Source organism: Gadus morhua, chromosome 19 (genome assembly GCF_902167405.1).
Source record: "Gadus morhua chromosome 19, gadMor3.0, whole genome shotgun sequence".
NCBI classification, from domain to species: domain Eukaryota; kingdom Metazoa; phylum Chordata; class Actinopteri; order Gadiformes; family Gadidae; genus Gadus; species Gadus morhua.
Genome location: NC_044066.1, coordinates 4,366,001 through 4,381,000, shown reverse-complemented (window position 1 = coordinate 4,381,000; position 15,000 = coordinate 4,366,001). Strand labels below are relative to the sequence as shown.

General features: G+C 45.7%; 1 protein-coding gene across 3 annotated transcripts in view; it reads left to right on the top strand.

Moving 5' to 3' along the window:
• The window catches only part of dcc (DCC netrin 1 receptor), a 54,914-nt gene that overhangs the window by 9,692 nt on the left and 30,222 nt on the right, over positions 1-15,000 (top strand). For all 3 annotated transcript variants that reach the window (XM_030342420.1, XM_030342419.1, XM_030342418.1), the window contains exons 2-5: positions 5,802-6,209; positions 10,923-11,276; positions 12,220-12,370; positions 13,108-13,244. In XM_030342420.1, coding sequence (XP_030198280.1) covers positions 5,802-6,209; positions 10,923-11,276; positions 12,220-12,370; positions 13,108-13,244 — 1,050 coding nt within the window. The remainder of the gene's footprint in view (positions 1-5,801; positions 6,210-10,922; positions 11,277-12,219; positions 12,371-13,107; positions 13,245-15,000) is intronic.

The following is a 15,000-nucleotide window of genomic DNA, read 5'->3' as shown; positions in this document are numbered from 1 at the left end:
AGGCAGGGGGGTGAGAGGGGCGAGAGCTGGGGGGGGTTTCTGTCGGAGCTCGGCCGTCGTCCTTCATCATGGTTTAATAAAGCTCCCTGCAGGAGGGCCCACCTCCCACCACTTCCACCGGTCCACTATTTACCCAGAACTCCTCCTTTCAGACCGCGGGCCCATATTAAACGGCACTATTTGTAGCATAATCACCTCAAATCTCTTGCTGAAACAGGGGTCATCAGCCTTACAGCGATCGTCACAGATACAAATGTCTCGTGCTTATTTATGAGAAGACATGTTCAATGTTTGTAAATGTGGTCTTTACGTTTCCTCCCTTTGAATGGTGTTCATGTGTTGTCTCTCTAATGTTCATATGTATTTGATCTGATACCTGTATTTTTATGAAGATCCGTCAGCAGTAGGGTTGCTCACCCCCGACAACTGAACAGATCAGCAGGAGCCATACTTTAATACCGGTCTTGGTGATCAAACCATCGTACCTGTGTCTCCTGGCTTCAGTAAAACATACGCTACAAATATAATCGTCAAAATGACCTTCTTCTGCATATTCTGCTTAAGAGCATTAAGTGTGCCCTTGTCACGAACACAAACAATAGCAGCATCCCTTTGGTCTTTGTGACATTTGGAAAGTACTTACATGGTGATTCACAGTTTTTTGGTTTATTTGTTTAGTTAATAACTTTTTAGGCTAATAACTTTTTAACTAATGGCTGATAACTTGTATAACTCAGAGCCAATAATCTTGTTAACTAATGGTTAATAACATTCTTAACTAACGGCTAATAACAGGGATTTCTAGCGCCTAATAACTTGGCTTACCAAACGCTAATATTGTGCTTAACTAACATATAATATCATTAACTAAAAGGGTATAATGTAGTTTACTAATTGCTAATTACTTGGTTAAGAACGTAGGTAACTAGCTTTGGGGTTCACTAACGGCTAATACAACTCACTCAGAGCCCTTTGCCACGGACTGAGCCTCTAAAACTACAGAAGAGCCGTTATGTGGATGGGCAGCAGATGACTTTTACCGAGCGGAAGCACTATCTATAAATGTAGGAGTATAAAACTGTGAACCACCAATGACTATGGTAGTTATATAAAACCCTGAACCTCTGGGGACTATCTTTAGCTAGTCATGAAGGACTTTAGCCTTGGGTGACTGTAATCGCCTGGTTTGATCTTTTGGTAATAATTTGAAAGATATTTATATAATTAAGTGTTAGATTGGTAGGCATTGTTTGAAATGTGCATGTGTGTGAGTCTATGTGTGTGTGTGTGTGTGTGTGTGTGTGTGTGTGTGTGTGTGTGTGTGTGTGTGTGTGTGTGTGTGTGTGTGTGTGTGTGTGTGTGTGTGTGTGTGTGTGTGTGTGTCATTTTGCCAGACAGAGAAGTGCTAACGGCCTTGGACCAAATGCAACCCCTCTCTCTCTCTCTCTCTCTCTCTCTCTCTCTCTCTCTCTCTCTCTCTCTCTCTCTCTCTCTCTCTCTCTCTCTCTCTCTCTCTCTCTCTCTCTCTCTCTCTCTCTCTCTCTCTCTTTCTCTCTGTGTTCTCTTTGTCTCTCTCTCTCTGTTGCGTTTTGGCAGTGCTTATCGCATTCATCATCAGCCAGACAGTGAACCGTGAGCCAGGAAGACACTGTGGTTACAGAACGAAGGATGAGAGGTAGAGGGATGTGTTAGAGGTTTGTGTTTGGATGTGGTCCAAACACACAAATGCAAAAAATTTTCCACACTCCACACTTGAGTAAGACAATGGAAAAAAGAGAATGGGGTTTACGTTTACATATATTTCACTAAAATAATGAATGGAGCCACTCTCTTCTGTAGGTCTGTTACACCTTTCAACACCACACACTTGGTGATGTCACGGCTGTTGTCACAGTGATATCATGGCTGTTGTCACCGTGTCGTGGCTGTTGTCATGGCGATGGAACGGCGGTTGTCACAGTGTCTTAATGGCTGTTGTCAATGTGATGTCATGGCTGTCGTCACAGTGTTTTAATGTCTGTTTTCAGTGTGATGTCAGGGCTGTTGTCACATCGATATCATGGGTGTTGTCATGGTGATGTCTCGAGGGTTGTCACGGGGAACTCATGGCTGTCCCCCTGGTGTCTCCGTTACTATATAACATGGATGCTGCTGCTCTGATTGTGGGTGTGTGTTACTGCAGCAACATAAGGCCGATATCATCAACTGATGCTCTAGATTGAGAACTGAACGTAAGGTGTAGTTTGAATGGTTTGCACACACACACACAAACACACACACACACGTTTTGTGCAGCTTGAAGGCCATCCCACACATATCAACACCCCTGAGAGCTGTGTGTCTGAGTGTGTGTGTGTGTGTGTGTGTGTGTGTGTGTGTGTGTGTGTGTGTGTGTGTGTGTGTGTGTGTGTGTGTGTGTGTGTGTGTGTGTGTGTGTGTGTGTGTGTGTGTGTGTTTGTATGGGTTCTTGCTGACAGCTGACAGCCACTGGCTACAGGCTTCCACGCCTACCCACAATCCCCTTGGGTTCAAAGATACACTGACCTCACAATGTATACAGCTCCCGGACGTGTGTGTGTGTGTGTGTGTGTGTGTGTGTGTGTGTGTGTGTGTGTGTGTGTGTGTGTGTGTGTGTGTGTGTGTGTGTGTGTGTGTGTGTGTGTGTGTGTGTGTGTGTGTGTGTGTGTGTGTGTGTGTGTTTGTGTGTGAGAGGAAATGTTTGCCGATAGAAATGGCTGTAAACAATGAACTGTAAATAAGGAAAGAAAAAAGCCTGTCTTTCTGTCCATCCATCTGTCTGTCCACCTCTCTCTTTTACTGTATTTTGGTCCTTCTGTCTGTCTGTCTGTCTGTCTGTCTTTCTATCTGCACACCAGCTTGTTTACAGGGAAACAGAAGTGTGTGTGGGGTGGTGGGGGGGGGGGGGGGGGGGGGGGTGTTACACATTTGGCCCGTTTCAATACGAAAGCAATCTGTCAGGGTTAAGCTGTGTGTGTGTGTGTGTGTGTGTGTGTGTGTGTGTGTGTGTGTGTGTGTGTGTGTGTGTGTGTGTGTGTGTGTGTGTGTGGTGTGGGGGGTGGGGGAGGAGGTGGGTGTGTGGGAGGGGGTGTCTCCTGGGAGCTCAGTCGATGAGCCTTTTTTTGCCTTGATTTTTGATTGGTCACGCGCACACACAGAGACCCAAACACACAAGCACACACACACACACACACACACACACACACACACACACACAGAAGAACACTTCGATTTAATCATGCACTCTGAAGACAGCACACACTCCCATATGGGATGTGTTATTAATAGTAAATACATAATTCAAACTATTATAAAATTAGATTATTTATTATATCCATAAACGGATGATTTAAATTACATTATAAAACGTTTTGCTCTGGTCCTGGATTCTGACTAGCTCAAAGCTGTTGTGTAATCTTCTTTAAACACACACCTGTGACGATTTCTTTTTGGTATTAATGTCCCGTCAATCTTAAACTATGCTAGCCTTTGTTGCTTGGCAACCAGTTTTTCTGCCTTGAGGAACTATATTGCTTGGCGGAAGAATAATGATTTGTTTTCAATAAATTATCCCATTTTATGTTGCTGTGTGTTTATTTTGTTAAATCGTGCTCGGTAGTCTACTTTATAGTAACCGTTTCAGTAACTGTTTGCTGATTAGTATCGGCCTAACAACTCCCCCTAGCTGTTTACAAACCCCGACTGGCTCCTCTGTTCATTACTACGCTGCCTCGTTCACTACTCAATCCTGCTCCTGATACTGATTTACATTTATGGAATTTAACCTCCGTTTTTTTCTGATTATTACACAGCTTTGTTAAATACTTGATACTGTTTGGTCTACTGGGTTTTTCAGTGGTCTGTTATTTCTGTACAACAGGTCGCTGCTATGGACTCTTATTACTATTTTCCATTTTCCCTAAAATCAGACAGACTATTGTATTTTGTGGAAAATTATTTTTTCTTTGTTATATTTTTGGTCAAAGTATTGATTTCTTGAGTTGGACGTCACGTCATAGGCGGCATCATCCTGTGTTTATCCTGTGATAATGACCGGCTTGCTGCACCTGATCCCTTACAGAGCAGACAGCTGCTGTGGCTGTAAGACTGCCGCAGCTCTGATCAGGACTCACGACCAGCCTCAAGCCAGAGCATCAAACAGACTATTGTTTTTTTAATGTTTAATCAATACTTTTCTTTTGTCTTGAATCACCCTGAAGCAGTTAGTTTTGCTATAATGACCGCTGTACATTATCCCTTACATAACAACCAGCATTGCTTCATTCAAAACAACTTTGTATGAAAATGTTTATTTACAAGTATATTATAGAGAGAGAGATAAAGAGAGAAAGAGTGTGTGTGTGTGTGTGTGTTTGTGTGTGTGTGTGTGTGTGTGTGTGTGTGTGTGTGTGTGTGTGTGTGTGTGTGTGTGTGTGTGTGTGTGTGTGTGTGTGTGTGTGTGTGTGTGTGTGTGTGTGTGTGTGTGTGTGTGTGTGTGTGTGTGTGTGTGTGTGTTTATGTGTGTTTGTGTGTGTGTGTATGTGTGTGTGTCTGTTTGTATGTGCGTGGGTGAGTGGGTTTGTGTGTGTATCTGTGTTTGTATTTCTGTGTGTGTAGGTGTTTGTGCGTGGGTGTGTGTGTAGGTGTGCGTGGGTGGGTGTGTTTTTGACTTATTAAATGGCTTCTAAATGTATTCGTAACATATACCGTAAATAATGCATACCGTGCATACATATTCATCTATCTGTGTTTGAGTTCACCAGCGTGCGCTCTGCAGAATAAAGTACACAACGCTTGCTGGAATGTAAATCGTCCTAACGATGGAGGAGTATGGCTCAGCGGTGTGGGTCTGGGTGTCTTCCTGAGCTCAGCAGCCACTAGCCCGAGGAGCAATGATAAAAACAAGCATCGCTGAGAGAGGGAGAACCAAGGGGGGTTGTTAGGGTCAAACTCTGGCATAGTGCCCTGGAGCAAGCCGGCACTACGCTGTTTACAACAAACATACTCTCTGTGGACTACTCTGATGTGCTATATTCTACATTATTCTCGTCTCCCGCTCGCTCGCTCGCTCTCTCTCTCTCTCTCTCTCTCTCTCTCTCTCTCTCTCTCTCTCTCTCTCTCTCTCTCTCTCTCTCTCTCTCTCTGTCTTTCTGTGTGTCTATCTCAACTAGGTTGGTTGTATGTTGTTTATATCCATCTAACCATCCCCTGATGTCTGTTACTGCGCTTATCTGTGTTTATATATCTTATATCTGTGATAAAGGACTGCTTTGATAAAGTTTAGACTGACGGTGGTTGTAATAAAGGAAAGACTGTAACTGTGGTTAAGGACAGACTATAGCTGTCATAAATACCTGCTGTGGCTGTGATGAAGGACAGGATGTATCTGATAAAAAACAGACAGTTACTGATACAGGGCAGACTGTAGCTACCACAAAAGACAGAAAGTAACTGATAAAAGACAGACGGTATCTGTGATGAGTGCCGACTAGCTGTGTTAGAGGAGAGCCCATAGCTGTGATAAAGGACAGAATGTAGCTGTGTTAGAGGACAGACTGTAGCTGTGATAAAGGACAGACTAGCTGCAGAAGAGAACAGACTGTAATTGATTGCTTTTTCTGTGTTTGTTTGTTTTTTAAATTAGAAGTCAGGAAGTTATTCTCTGCGCGGCGGAATAAATATGTAAATATATGTTGATGAAATTTTTGGGGGTCTCGGGGGCATGTTTCGAGCTGCTGTCTGTTGCCATGGAAACTAACACAGCGCTATCTCCCTACCAACAGCCGAAGAAGACTCTTCCTCCTCCTCCTCCTCTTCGTGGGACAGCAGCGGGCCCTTCGCCGACCTGCGATTCTCCCATGAGCCCCAAGACACGGTGACCACACGCGGCGCCGTGCTGCGGCTCGACTGCCAAGCTCACGTTGACCTTCCCTCCTCCTCCTCCTCCTCCTCCACCTCCTCCGCCTCCTACTCCTACTCCCCGGTGGTGGTTATCTCGTGGCGGAAGGACGGAGTGCCTCTGGCCGGCCTGGTCGACGACCGGCGCCACCAGCTGGCCAACGGGTCCCTGGTGGTGCGGGACGTGGTGCACGCCCGCCACCACCGGCCCGACGAGGGCGGCTACCAGTGCCTGGCCAGCGTGGAGGGACTGGGCACCATCGCCAGCCGCACCGCGCGCGTGGCCGTCGCCGGTGAGCAACAGCGCACACACAAAACACTGAAGCTAAGCTAGCGTAGCGCGTGATGGGGGTCATCCCTATGTTCCCCGGGTCCTATGTTCCCCGGGTCCTATGTTCCCCGGGTCCTATGTTCCCCGTTTTTCCCAAAAAGGGTCCTATGTTCCCCTGTAGCCATACATACCGGGGAACATAGGACCCTTTTCTGGGAAAAGGGTCCTATGTTCCCCGCAATCTATCAATCTTTAAAAATATTTAAACTTTGACGCGACATTCGCGTGATGACAGCCAGTCGGCGTTCAACAGCGTTAACACCACAACAACAACTCAGTGCAGCGCAGTCCGGGTTGAACTGCAGCATGGAGGAGAAAGTGATTGTTGCTGTTTGCGACTCCCGGAGCTCTTTATATAATAGCATATAATAGAATATAATTGTATAATAATATCACGGCCAAAAGCTCTGTGCGCCTCCGGATGGCCGTAGCGCGGGGAGCTCTCGTAGGGATTGGGCTTCTCGGGGTTTGTTTACCAGCGTATGAATAGACTGCGTCAGGTTCTCCGGCGTCTCACCTTCTTCCACAAAAGGTAAAGACATGCAATCGTAGTTATCTCGGCCGGAAATTGGCAGAAATGGTGGAAAAAGTAACAGACCGGGGAACATAGGACCCTTTTTAAAAAAAAGGGGTCCTATGTTCCCCAGTCTCATACAAAGAGGGGAACATAGGACCCGGGGAACATAGGACCCGGGGAACATAGGACCCGGGGAACATAGACAAGCTCCCACATGATGAACTACTAACAGCAGTTTATCTGCTGCTAACAGCAGATAAACTATGCATAGCTCGGCTAACTTGACTTCAGACAAACACGAGATCAGATCAGGGTCAACTTTGTCAACACGCACTAAGAGGAGATAAATTAGGCATAACAGATGATGTATTCAAAACATGAAATCAGGGGGTTAGGTCACGTAATTCACGTTGACGCATTTGTTCTGTGTGTGTGTGTGTGTGTGTGTGTCGTTTGGAGGTGGTGTTTGTTGGAGCCCTGTGAATGCAACACGACAACATCTGCATTAGTCACTTCAGCTTTCTCCTCAGGCCTCTTTCCTCTGCCCCCTCCTAGTTCCCCCCTTCCCTCTCCACTCTCCTCTATCCTCCATCCTCTTCTCTCTTTTTTTCTCTCTTCTCTCCTCTCTACTCTGCCCTCTCCTCTCTATACTCCCTCCTCTCCTCTTCTCCTCCTCTCTCCTTTCTCCTCTTCTCCTCTCTCCTCTCCACTCCTCTCCTCTCCCCTCCTCCTCACTATTATTAAACTCATTATCCGATAGCATTAGCCACGGTTGTTGCTTCACTAACGCTAATCTGCTCCCGCTAGCGATCAGCAGAATGCTGAGCAAGGACCCTGTTTAAGATTAACACACCAACATATAGAAACGCACACGCACGCATAAACACACACAGTAAGAAACATCAGTTAGGTTAAGTGTTTATCTGTGTGCCTGTGTGTATATAAGGTATATCGCTTGTGTAGTATATAGTATTGATTTAGATATAGATATAGGTATATAGTTACAGCCACAGATATATAATTATATCGCTAGTAGATTATATAGACATAGCTGAATGTATAGTTATATATGTAGATGCATATATGGGTATATATATAGGCTGTAGCTGTAGATTTAGATGTAATCATAGAAATAGATGTTGATGTAGTTGAGGCTGTATAGGTAGATTGAGATGCATATGTAGATGTATATGTTGATGTAGATGTTAATTTAGCTGTAGCTGTATATGTAGATTGAGATGTAGATGTATATGTCTATGTTTATGTATGTAGCTGTGGCTGTATAGATTTAGCTGTAGATGTAGATGTAGCTGTAGCAGTTTATGTAGATGTAGCCATAGCTGTATGTAGGAGATGCTGTAGGTGTAGTTGTACATGCAGATGATGTTTGACTTGATACTGAGCCCAGTGACATGTTGAAACCCCTTCCCCACTGGGCTCCTTGCCTTCATTCTGCAGCACATCTGCAACAGAAGAGTGTGGAAACTAGACGGGCTATTCAGACAGATGCTGCCAAATGTTCCAAACGGATCTGTTTTCAGAGCGGCATTGAGCATGAGACTCACGTTAATGAACCTCTGCACGCCAGACCTCCACCTCGTTCCTGACCTCAATTTCCTTCTGTTTTACAAAAAGGCTCACAGCCTGTTCTGAAAACATTTCCAACTCACCCCTCAGCGCTCTTCCTCAGAGCCTTCGAATTTGAAAAAAACTGTTGGTGATAATAGCCTACACTATTACTACTACTGGGGACAGACGGTGTTGATAATAGCCTACACTATTACTACTAGGGACGGACGACATTGATAATAGCTTACACTATTATACATAAATACACTATACTGGAAGATTACTGAACGACCGCTACGATCGAATGGAAATATTAAGTGTTTTTTTTATTTAAAATACTAAATCTTTTTTCGATATAATCGTACGATGCTCAGCCCCATTCCCCGATGGAGCAGAGCGCACTGAGCTGACTGCAGCCACACCGTAGTGGTGAACATCGCTGTAGCACTGTGAGCTGAGGAGCACCATGTTAATGGATGGACATAAGCATGATGTCTGATAGAACTAATAGAAGTGTTGCGTTAAGGTGACCGAATTTTGCGCGTCAACACGTAGAATTTAGTGGTGTTAACCTGTAGGGTTCAGTGGTGTTAACCTGTAGGGTCGTGTTAACCTGTAGGGTCCAGTGGTGTTAACCTGTAGGGTGGTGTTAACCTAGGGCTGAACGATCTATCGTTTTCGACCGAAAATCGCGATCTCAAGCATCACGATTTTGGGATCGTCAAAGCTGCGGGGTTTTTTTCTTTTTTTTTTATTTTTTTTTTTTTTTTTTTTTTTTTTTTTTACAAAAGTGCAATTATTTTGATGCTGATGAGCCATTGAAGCAAGTTTACTTAAGAAAGAGGGCTCCCTTTTTATTTGACTTTTTTGGTTGTTGTTTCTTAGGTACTTGAATAAACAGTCTTGCATTTGAAATCTGTTGCCAGCAGTTTTCATTATTGCATTACCTTAATGGAATTCATTGGTTATATTAATTTATACTGAAACTTGATTTAAAGAAAATAAATCGTGGTTGAAATCGAAACCGCAATCTCTACCAGAAAAATCGCAATTTCAATTTTTTCTTAAAATCGTTCAGCCCTACTGTAGGGTCCTGTGGTGTTAACCTGTAGGGTCCAGTGGTGTTAACCTGTAGGGTCCAGTGGTGTTAACCTGTAGGGTCCAGTGGTGTTAACCTGTAGGGTTCAGTGGTGTTAACCTGTAGGGTCCAGTGGTGTTAACCTGTAGGGTGGTGTTAACCTGTAGGGTCCAGTGGTGTTAACCTGTAGGCTCCAGTAGTGTTAACCTGTAGGGTCCAGGGGTGTTAACCTGTAGGGTCCAGTGGTGTTAACCTGTAGGGTTGTGTTAACCTGTAGGGTTCAGTGGTGTTAACCTGTAGGGTCCAGTGGTGTTAACCTGTAGGGTCCAGTAGTATTAACCTGTAGGGTCCAGTGGTGTTAACCTGTAGGGTCCAGTGGTGTTAACCTGTAGGGTCCAGTGGTGTTAACCTGTAGGGTGGTGTTAACCTGTAGGGTTCAGTGGTGTTAACCTGTAGGGTCCAGTGGTGTTAACCTGTAGGGTCCAGTGGTGTTAACCTGTAGGGTCCAGTGGTGTTAACCTGTAGGGTGGTGTTAACCTGCAGGGTCCACTGGTGTTAACCTGTAGGGTCCAGTAGTGTTAACCTGTAGGGTCCAGGGGTGTTAACCTGTAGGGTCCAGTGGTGTTAACCTGTAGGGTCCAGTGGTGTTAACCTTTAGGGTGGTGTTAACCTGTAGGGTTCAGTGGTGTTAACCTGTAGGGTCCAGTGGTGTTAACCTGTAGGGTCCAGTGGTGTTAACCTGTAGGGTGGTGTTAACCTGTAGGGTTCAGTGTTGTTAACCTCTAGGGTCGTGCCGTGACGGTCGTTCCAGATTAAAGTTAGTTAATCAAGGAATGCCGACTCAAAAGCCAACGATGTTACCATGGTCCCTGAGGGGCTGGCCCGGTCTGGGACGGAATGTCCCGAACATGATGATCATTCACCAGCAGGTCAATTATTCCTCTGGTGGCCCGATGCTCTTTTATTTATATTCATTCTGTTATGATTGGGATAAGGATTAGATCCGGATTATTCCGAAACCTTGGCAGCCCAGTGATGAATGTTTCAGGGCCCTTCTGCTGCTGGCAGACACACTGAAACCTCTGAACAGGCGGCGCTTTGAGCGCACAAAACAAATGTGCACGCAAGCAGAAGATTGTGGCGGTCTGGTCTGGGACAAAATGCCAGAGTTGATTTTGATCCCAGTCCATCCCTGGCTGTAGCTGCAGATGGAGCTGGAGCTGTAGATGAAGATCTCTACGCAGCTATAGTTATGTGACGGCGTACATGGCAGTCTGGGGTTATCTTCATCTGGGAGGTTATTCTCTCTCGCTGTTGAGCACTGCCCTTGTAACCTCTCTCTCTCTCTCTCTCTCTCTCTCTCTCTCTCTCTCTCTCTGTCCCTCTCTCTCTCTCTCTCTCTCTCTCTCTCTCTCTCTCTCTCTCTCTCTCTCTCTCTCTCTCTCTCTCTCTCTCTCTCTCTCTCTCTCTCTCTCTCTCTCTCTCTCTCCCTCTCTCTCTCTCTCCCCCAGGTCCTCTGAGACTGTCCCTCGCCCCTCTGGGTTCTGTGAGCGTCCATCTGGGGGACTCCGCCCTGCTGCTGTGTGATGTGTTGCCAGGCGACGACTCCACCCCCGTCGCCCTCCCAGCCCCCACCCTGGTCTACCGCTGGCAGAGGAACCACCAGGACCTCGTCCCCGCCTCCTCCTCCTCCTCCTCCTCCTCCTCCTCGTCCTGGGCCCCTGGGAGCCGCGTGGTGGTGCTCCCGTCGGGGGCCCTCCAGCTGAGCGGGGTCCAGCCCTCGGACTCCGCCACGTACCGATGCCTCGCCCACAACGCCGCCGGCGGGCGCACCGGCACCGACGTGGAGCTCCGCCTCCTGCCCGGTACCTCCCTTCAGCAGATCAATACTACCAATCAGTCTGTGGATCGATCAGTAGATCGATGCACCTAATCAATCAGGTGGTCCTACGATCGGTTATTAATGTAGACCCTTTTCAATCAGTAGGCCAATTGATTTTGATCATCAATACACCTAGTCAATCAATCAAGCCATCTAACTAAGCCAATATACCTAATCAATCAGTTTTCCATCGATCGATTAATCATCACACCTAATCAATAAGATGCACCATCTATCAATAAGTCAATACACCTGATCAATCAGTTGCACCATAGATCGGTTAATCAATATAATGAATAAAACAATCAACCAATTCATTTAATAGATCAAATTATTAATCGATCAGTCAATGAAAACCATTCATCTGTTCAACAATCAGTTGGTCAATTGAATCAATAAAACCAATGAATCAGTCCTTCTACTTAATAATGAATCTGCTGACCCTCATTCACCTGCTCCTCGTACTGACGCGGTCCTGAAGACCTCCGTTCATCTGAAACATGCCAGCTGCTCACCTTCCACCCAGTGGAAGGGTTGCCAGATTGGGCCAGATTGGGCCATTTGGGCGGGAAATCTGTCCCAATCTGGCAACTTTCTCCACCGGAGCTGAATGAGCAGCTGGCCTTCACCTGTTACTAGTGATAGAAGAGAGAGATCAAGAAATGACAATAGAGTCATCATGTTTGGTCTTATCGGTCTCCAATCTTCCTAATAGCTATATCTAAAAAGATATATGGGTATCTAGAAAGATATATGTATCTATAGATAGTGTATAGATGATTTGTAGTTATCTATATATATATTAATAGATATATTGATATAGATACATAGATATAAATAGGGTTATCTATGCGTTCATAGCTTTACATGTTACTCAGTGACTGGTTGGTATGAGCGTATGTTAATAGTTTCCTCCTTCCCTCCAGAGCCTGGAGCCCCCAGGGCGCTGCGCTTCCTCCAGCGGCCCACCAGGGCCTCTCCGCTCCTGGGGAGCGACCTGGTGCTGGAGTGCTCCGCCTCCGGGTACCCGCCCGCACACTACCTCTGGAGGAGGGGAGACGAGGTCATCACCAGCAGGTCTGTCTGACCGTCTGTCTGACCGTCTGTCTGACCGTCTATCTGTCTGTCTGACCGTCTGTCTGACCGTCTGTCTGACCGTCTGTCTGACCGTCTATCTGTCTGTCTGTCTGACCGTCTGTCTGACCGTCTGTCTGACCGTCTGATCATCTGTCTGTCTGTCTGTCTGTCGTCTGTCTGTCTGTATGACCATCTGTCTGACCGTCTGTCTGTCTGTCTGTCTGTCTGTCTGTCTGTCTGTCTGTCTGTCTGTCTGTCTGTCTATTTCTGTCTGTCTATGTCTGTCTGTCTGTCTGTCTGTCTGTCTGTCTGTCTGTCAATCTGACTTTAATCTAAGAATTCTTAGAATAAAGTCAAACCTCAGAACTCTAAAAACAATCTCATGTGGCCCTAATGCTCTTCCGTCTACGGCCCTCTCTAACACTTCCTCGTTCAGCGTGTGGTTCCCGTCCTTTATGTCCCAGAGTGACTCTCACTGACCTTGGTTCCTTACAGGTGGCCACCTGTTCCTTACAGGTGGCCACCTGTAAGGAACTCCCCTTCGTTAGACTTTGAGATTCAGCCTGTGAGATTTAAATCAGAATTCTGACTTTAATCTCAAAATTCAGTGAATAAAATTAGAATTCTGTGAACATTGTTAGAGAAATCTAACAATGTGGTCTTGACAAATATACATGATTTATTTATATATATGTGTGTGTAAATGGTATAATTATATCTACGGGTATCTCTCTCAGCTCTAAGAAGTACTCGCTGCTCGGGGGCAGTAACCTGCTCATTAGCAGCGTAAGCAACGATGACTCGGGATCCTACACCTGCGTGGCTGCCAACAAGAACGACAACGTCTCTGCTTCCTGTGAGCTGTCCGTGCTAGGTAAGCTAAACATGCTAGCTTCACAGACTAGCCACACAGGCTAGCTACAAGAGCTACTTAGCCAAGATTGCTAAACATGCTACCGCAAACGAAAGGTTGCTGGTTCGATCCCCAGCACCTCTCCTCAGATGTAAAGGTCTCTATGAGCAAGATCCTAGACATTAAAAACAAAAGATTCTGCAACCATGGTGGCTGCTGCCGTGAAAATGCAGAACATAGATGTACAGTATATTCCGCTACCTCCCATTTTTCCTCTTCAGCACACCTATCCCTCTTTTTCGCTTTTCTCCTCTCCCAAGCTTTGTTCTTTTCAATCTCCCCTCCTCTTCTTTCCTCACTACTCTTTCCTCTTTTTCATAACTAGTTCTCCTCTCCCCCTCCTCATGGATTATCTTCTCACAACCGTTGTTTCTTCATTCTCCTCTCCTCTTCTTCTTTCCTCTCCTCTCTCCCCTCTCCTCTCTCCTCTCTTCACTTATAATTTTCTCTTCTCTCACCTTTTCTCCTCACTCCGTCCTTCTTCCCTCTCATGTCTCTCCCCTCCCCTCTTCTTTTCTTTCTCCTCCTCTCTCCTCACTCCTTTCCTCTTTCCTCTTTCCTCTCTTCTCTCCTCGCCTTTCCCCTCCCCTCTCCTCCTCTCCTCTACTCCTTTCCTCTCTCCTGTCTCCCCTCCCCTCTCCTTCTCTCCTCCTCTTTATGTAATTATCTGGGCTGATCGAGTTAAGCCAGACTCTTTGGGGAACCCTGTCGCAGGGCGTGCTAATGCTAATGACGTGCTAATGGATTTTTACTTACTGCATGTCATTCTTTTTTTATTCCTCCGGAGGGAATGCTTTTATTAAGAGCTAACTCGTTTGTAGCGTAGCCAGAAAAAGCCTGGGGCGTAGTCCCCTCCGAGCCTTCTCTCTGCATTACTCTGACACTAGCTGCTAACCGTAGCTATGTTTAGCTAGCCTTCCGGCCTAGCTATTTTGTACTGGCCTGCTAGCGTAGCTGCGTTTAACTTGCCGGCTAAGCATGGCTTTGTTTAACTAGCCTGCTAGCAAAGCTATGTCTAACTAGCCGCTATGCTTGGATTTGTTCAACTAGCCTGCTAGAAAACCTATGTTTAACTAGCCACTAACCATTACTATGTTTGACTAGCCTGCAACCTCCACATCTGGTATTAACCTTGAAACTGAACTTGAACTGGAATGGTGCTGCTTTTAGTTTTCTAATTTGAATTTATCAGATTGCTCCTTTTTTGAAAAGCCAGTTCTTCTGTTCTGGAAATCCGGCCATTTAACTAACTACATAACCAACAATCCTTGCTAGCTAACTAACTGAAAGTCCAAACAACTAACTGAAAGACTGTTTGAGTTAATTAGAATTAAGGGGAGGTAAACCCCACAAACAACACACCCCCCTAACCGTAAGCCCCCTAAAGGTCTTAAAGTGTAAGTGAACCCACTGTTTCAGCTGGAATACCAACACATTGGTTATCCAAGATTTGCAAAAACATAGGATTTACCTCCTGTTTTCTCTCCATTACGGTCTTATTTTAGTAACAGTGACAAAATGGCATAGATTTCTATGTTGACTATCTAAAAAAAAACACTTAGGAAGAAAAATGGTTCACTGGTTCTCTAAATGAGAAACTGCCCAAACGCAGAGCGAAGAGCGCTGAGCTGGGGCCAGAAGAGGGGTCCTCCTCCAGGTACATTAGGAGGGTGTACAGTGGGAGGGTATGTAATAGGGGCTGTAATGGCCTGACATA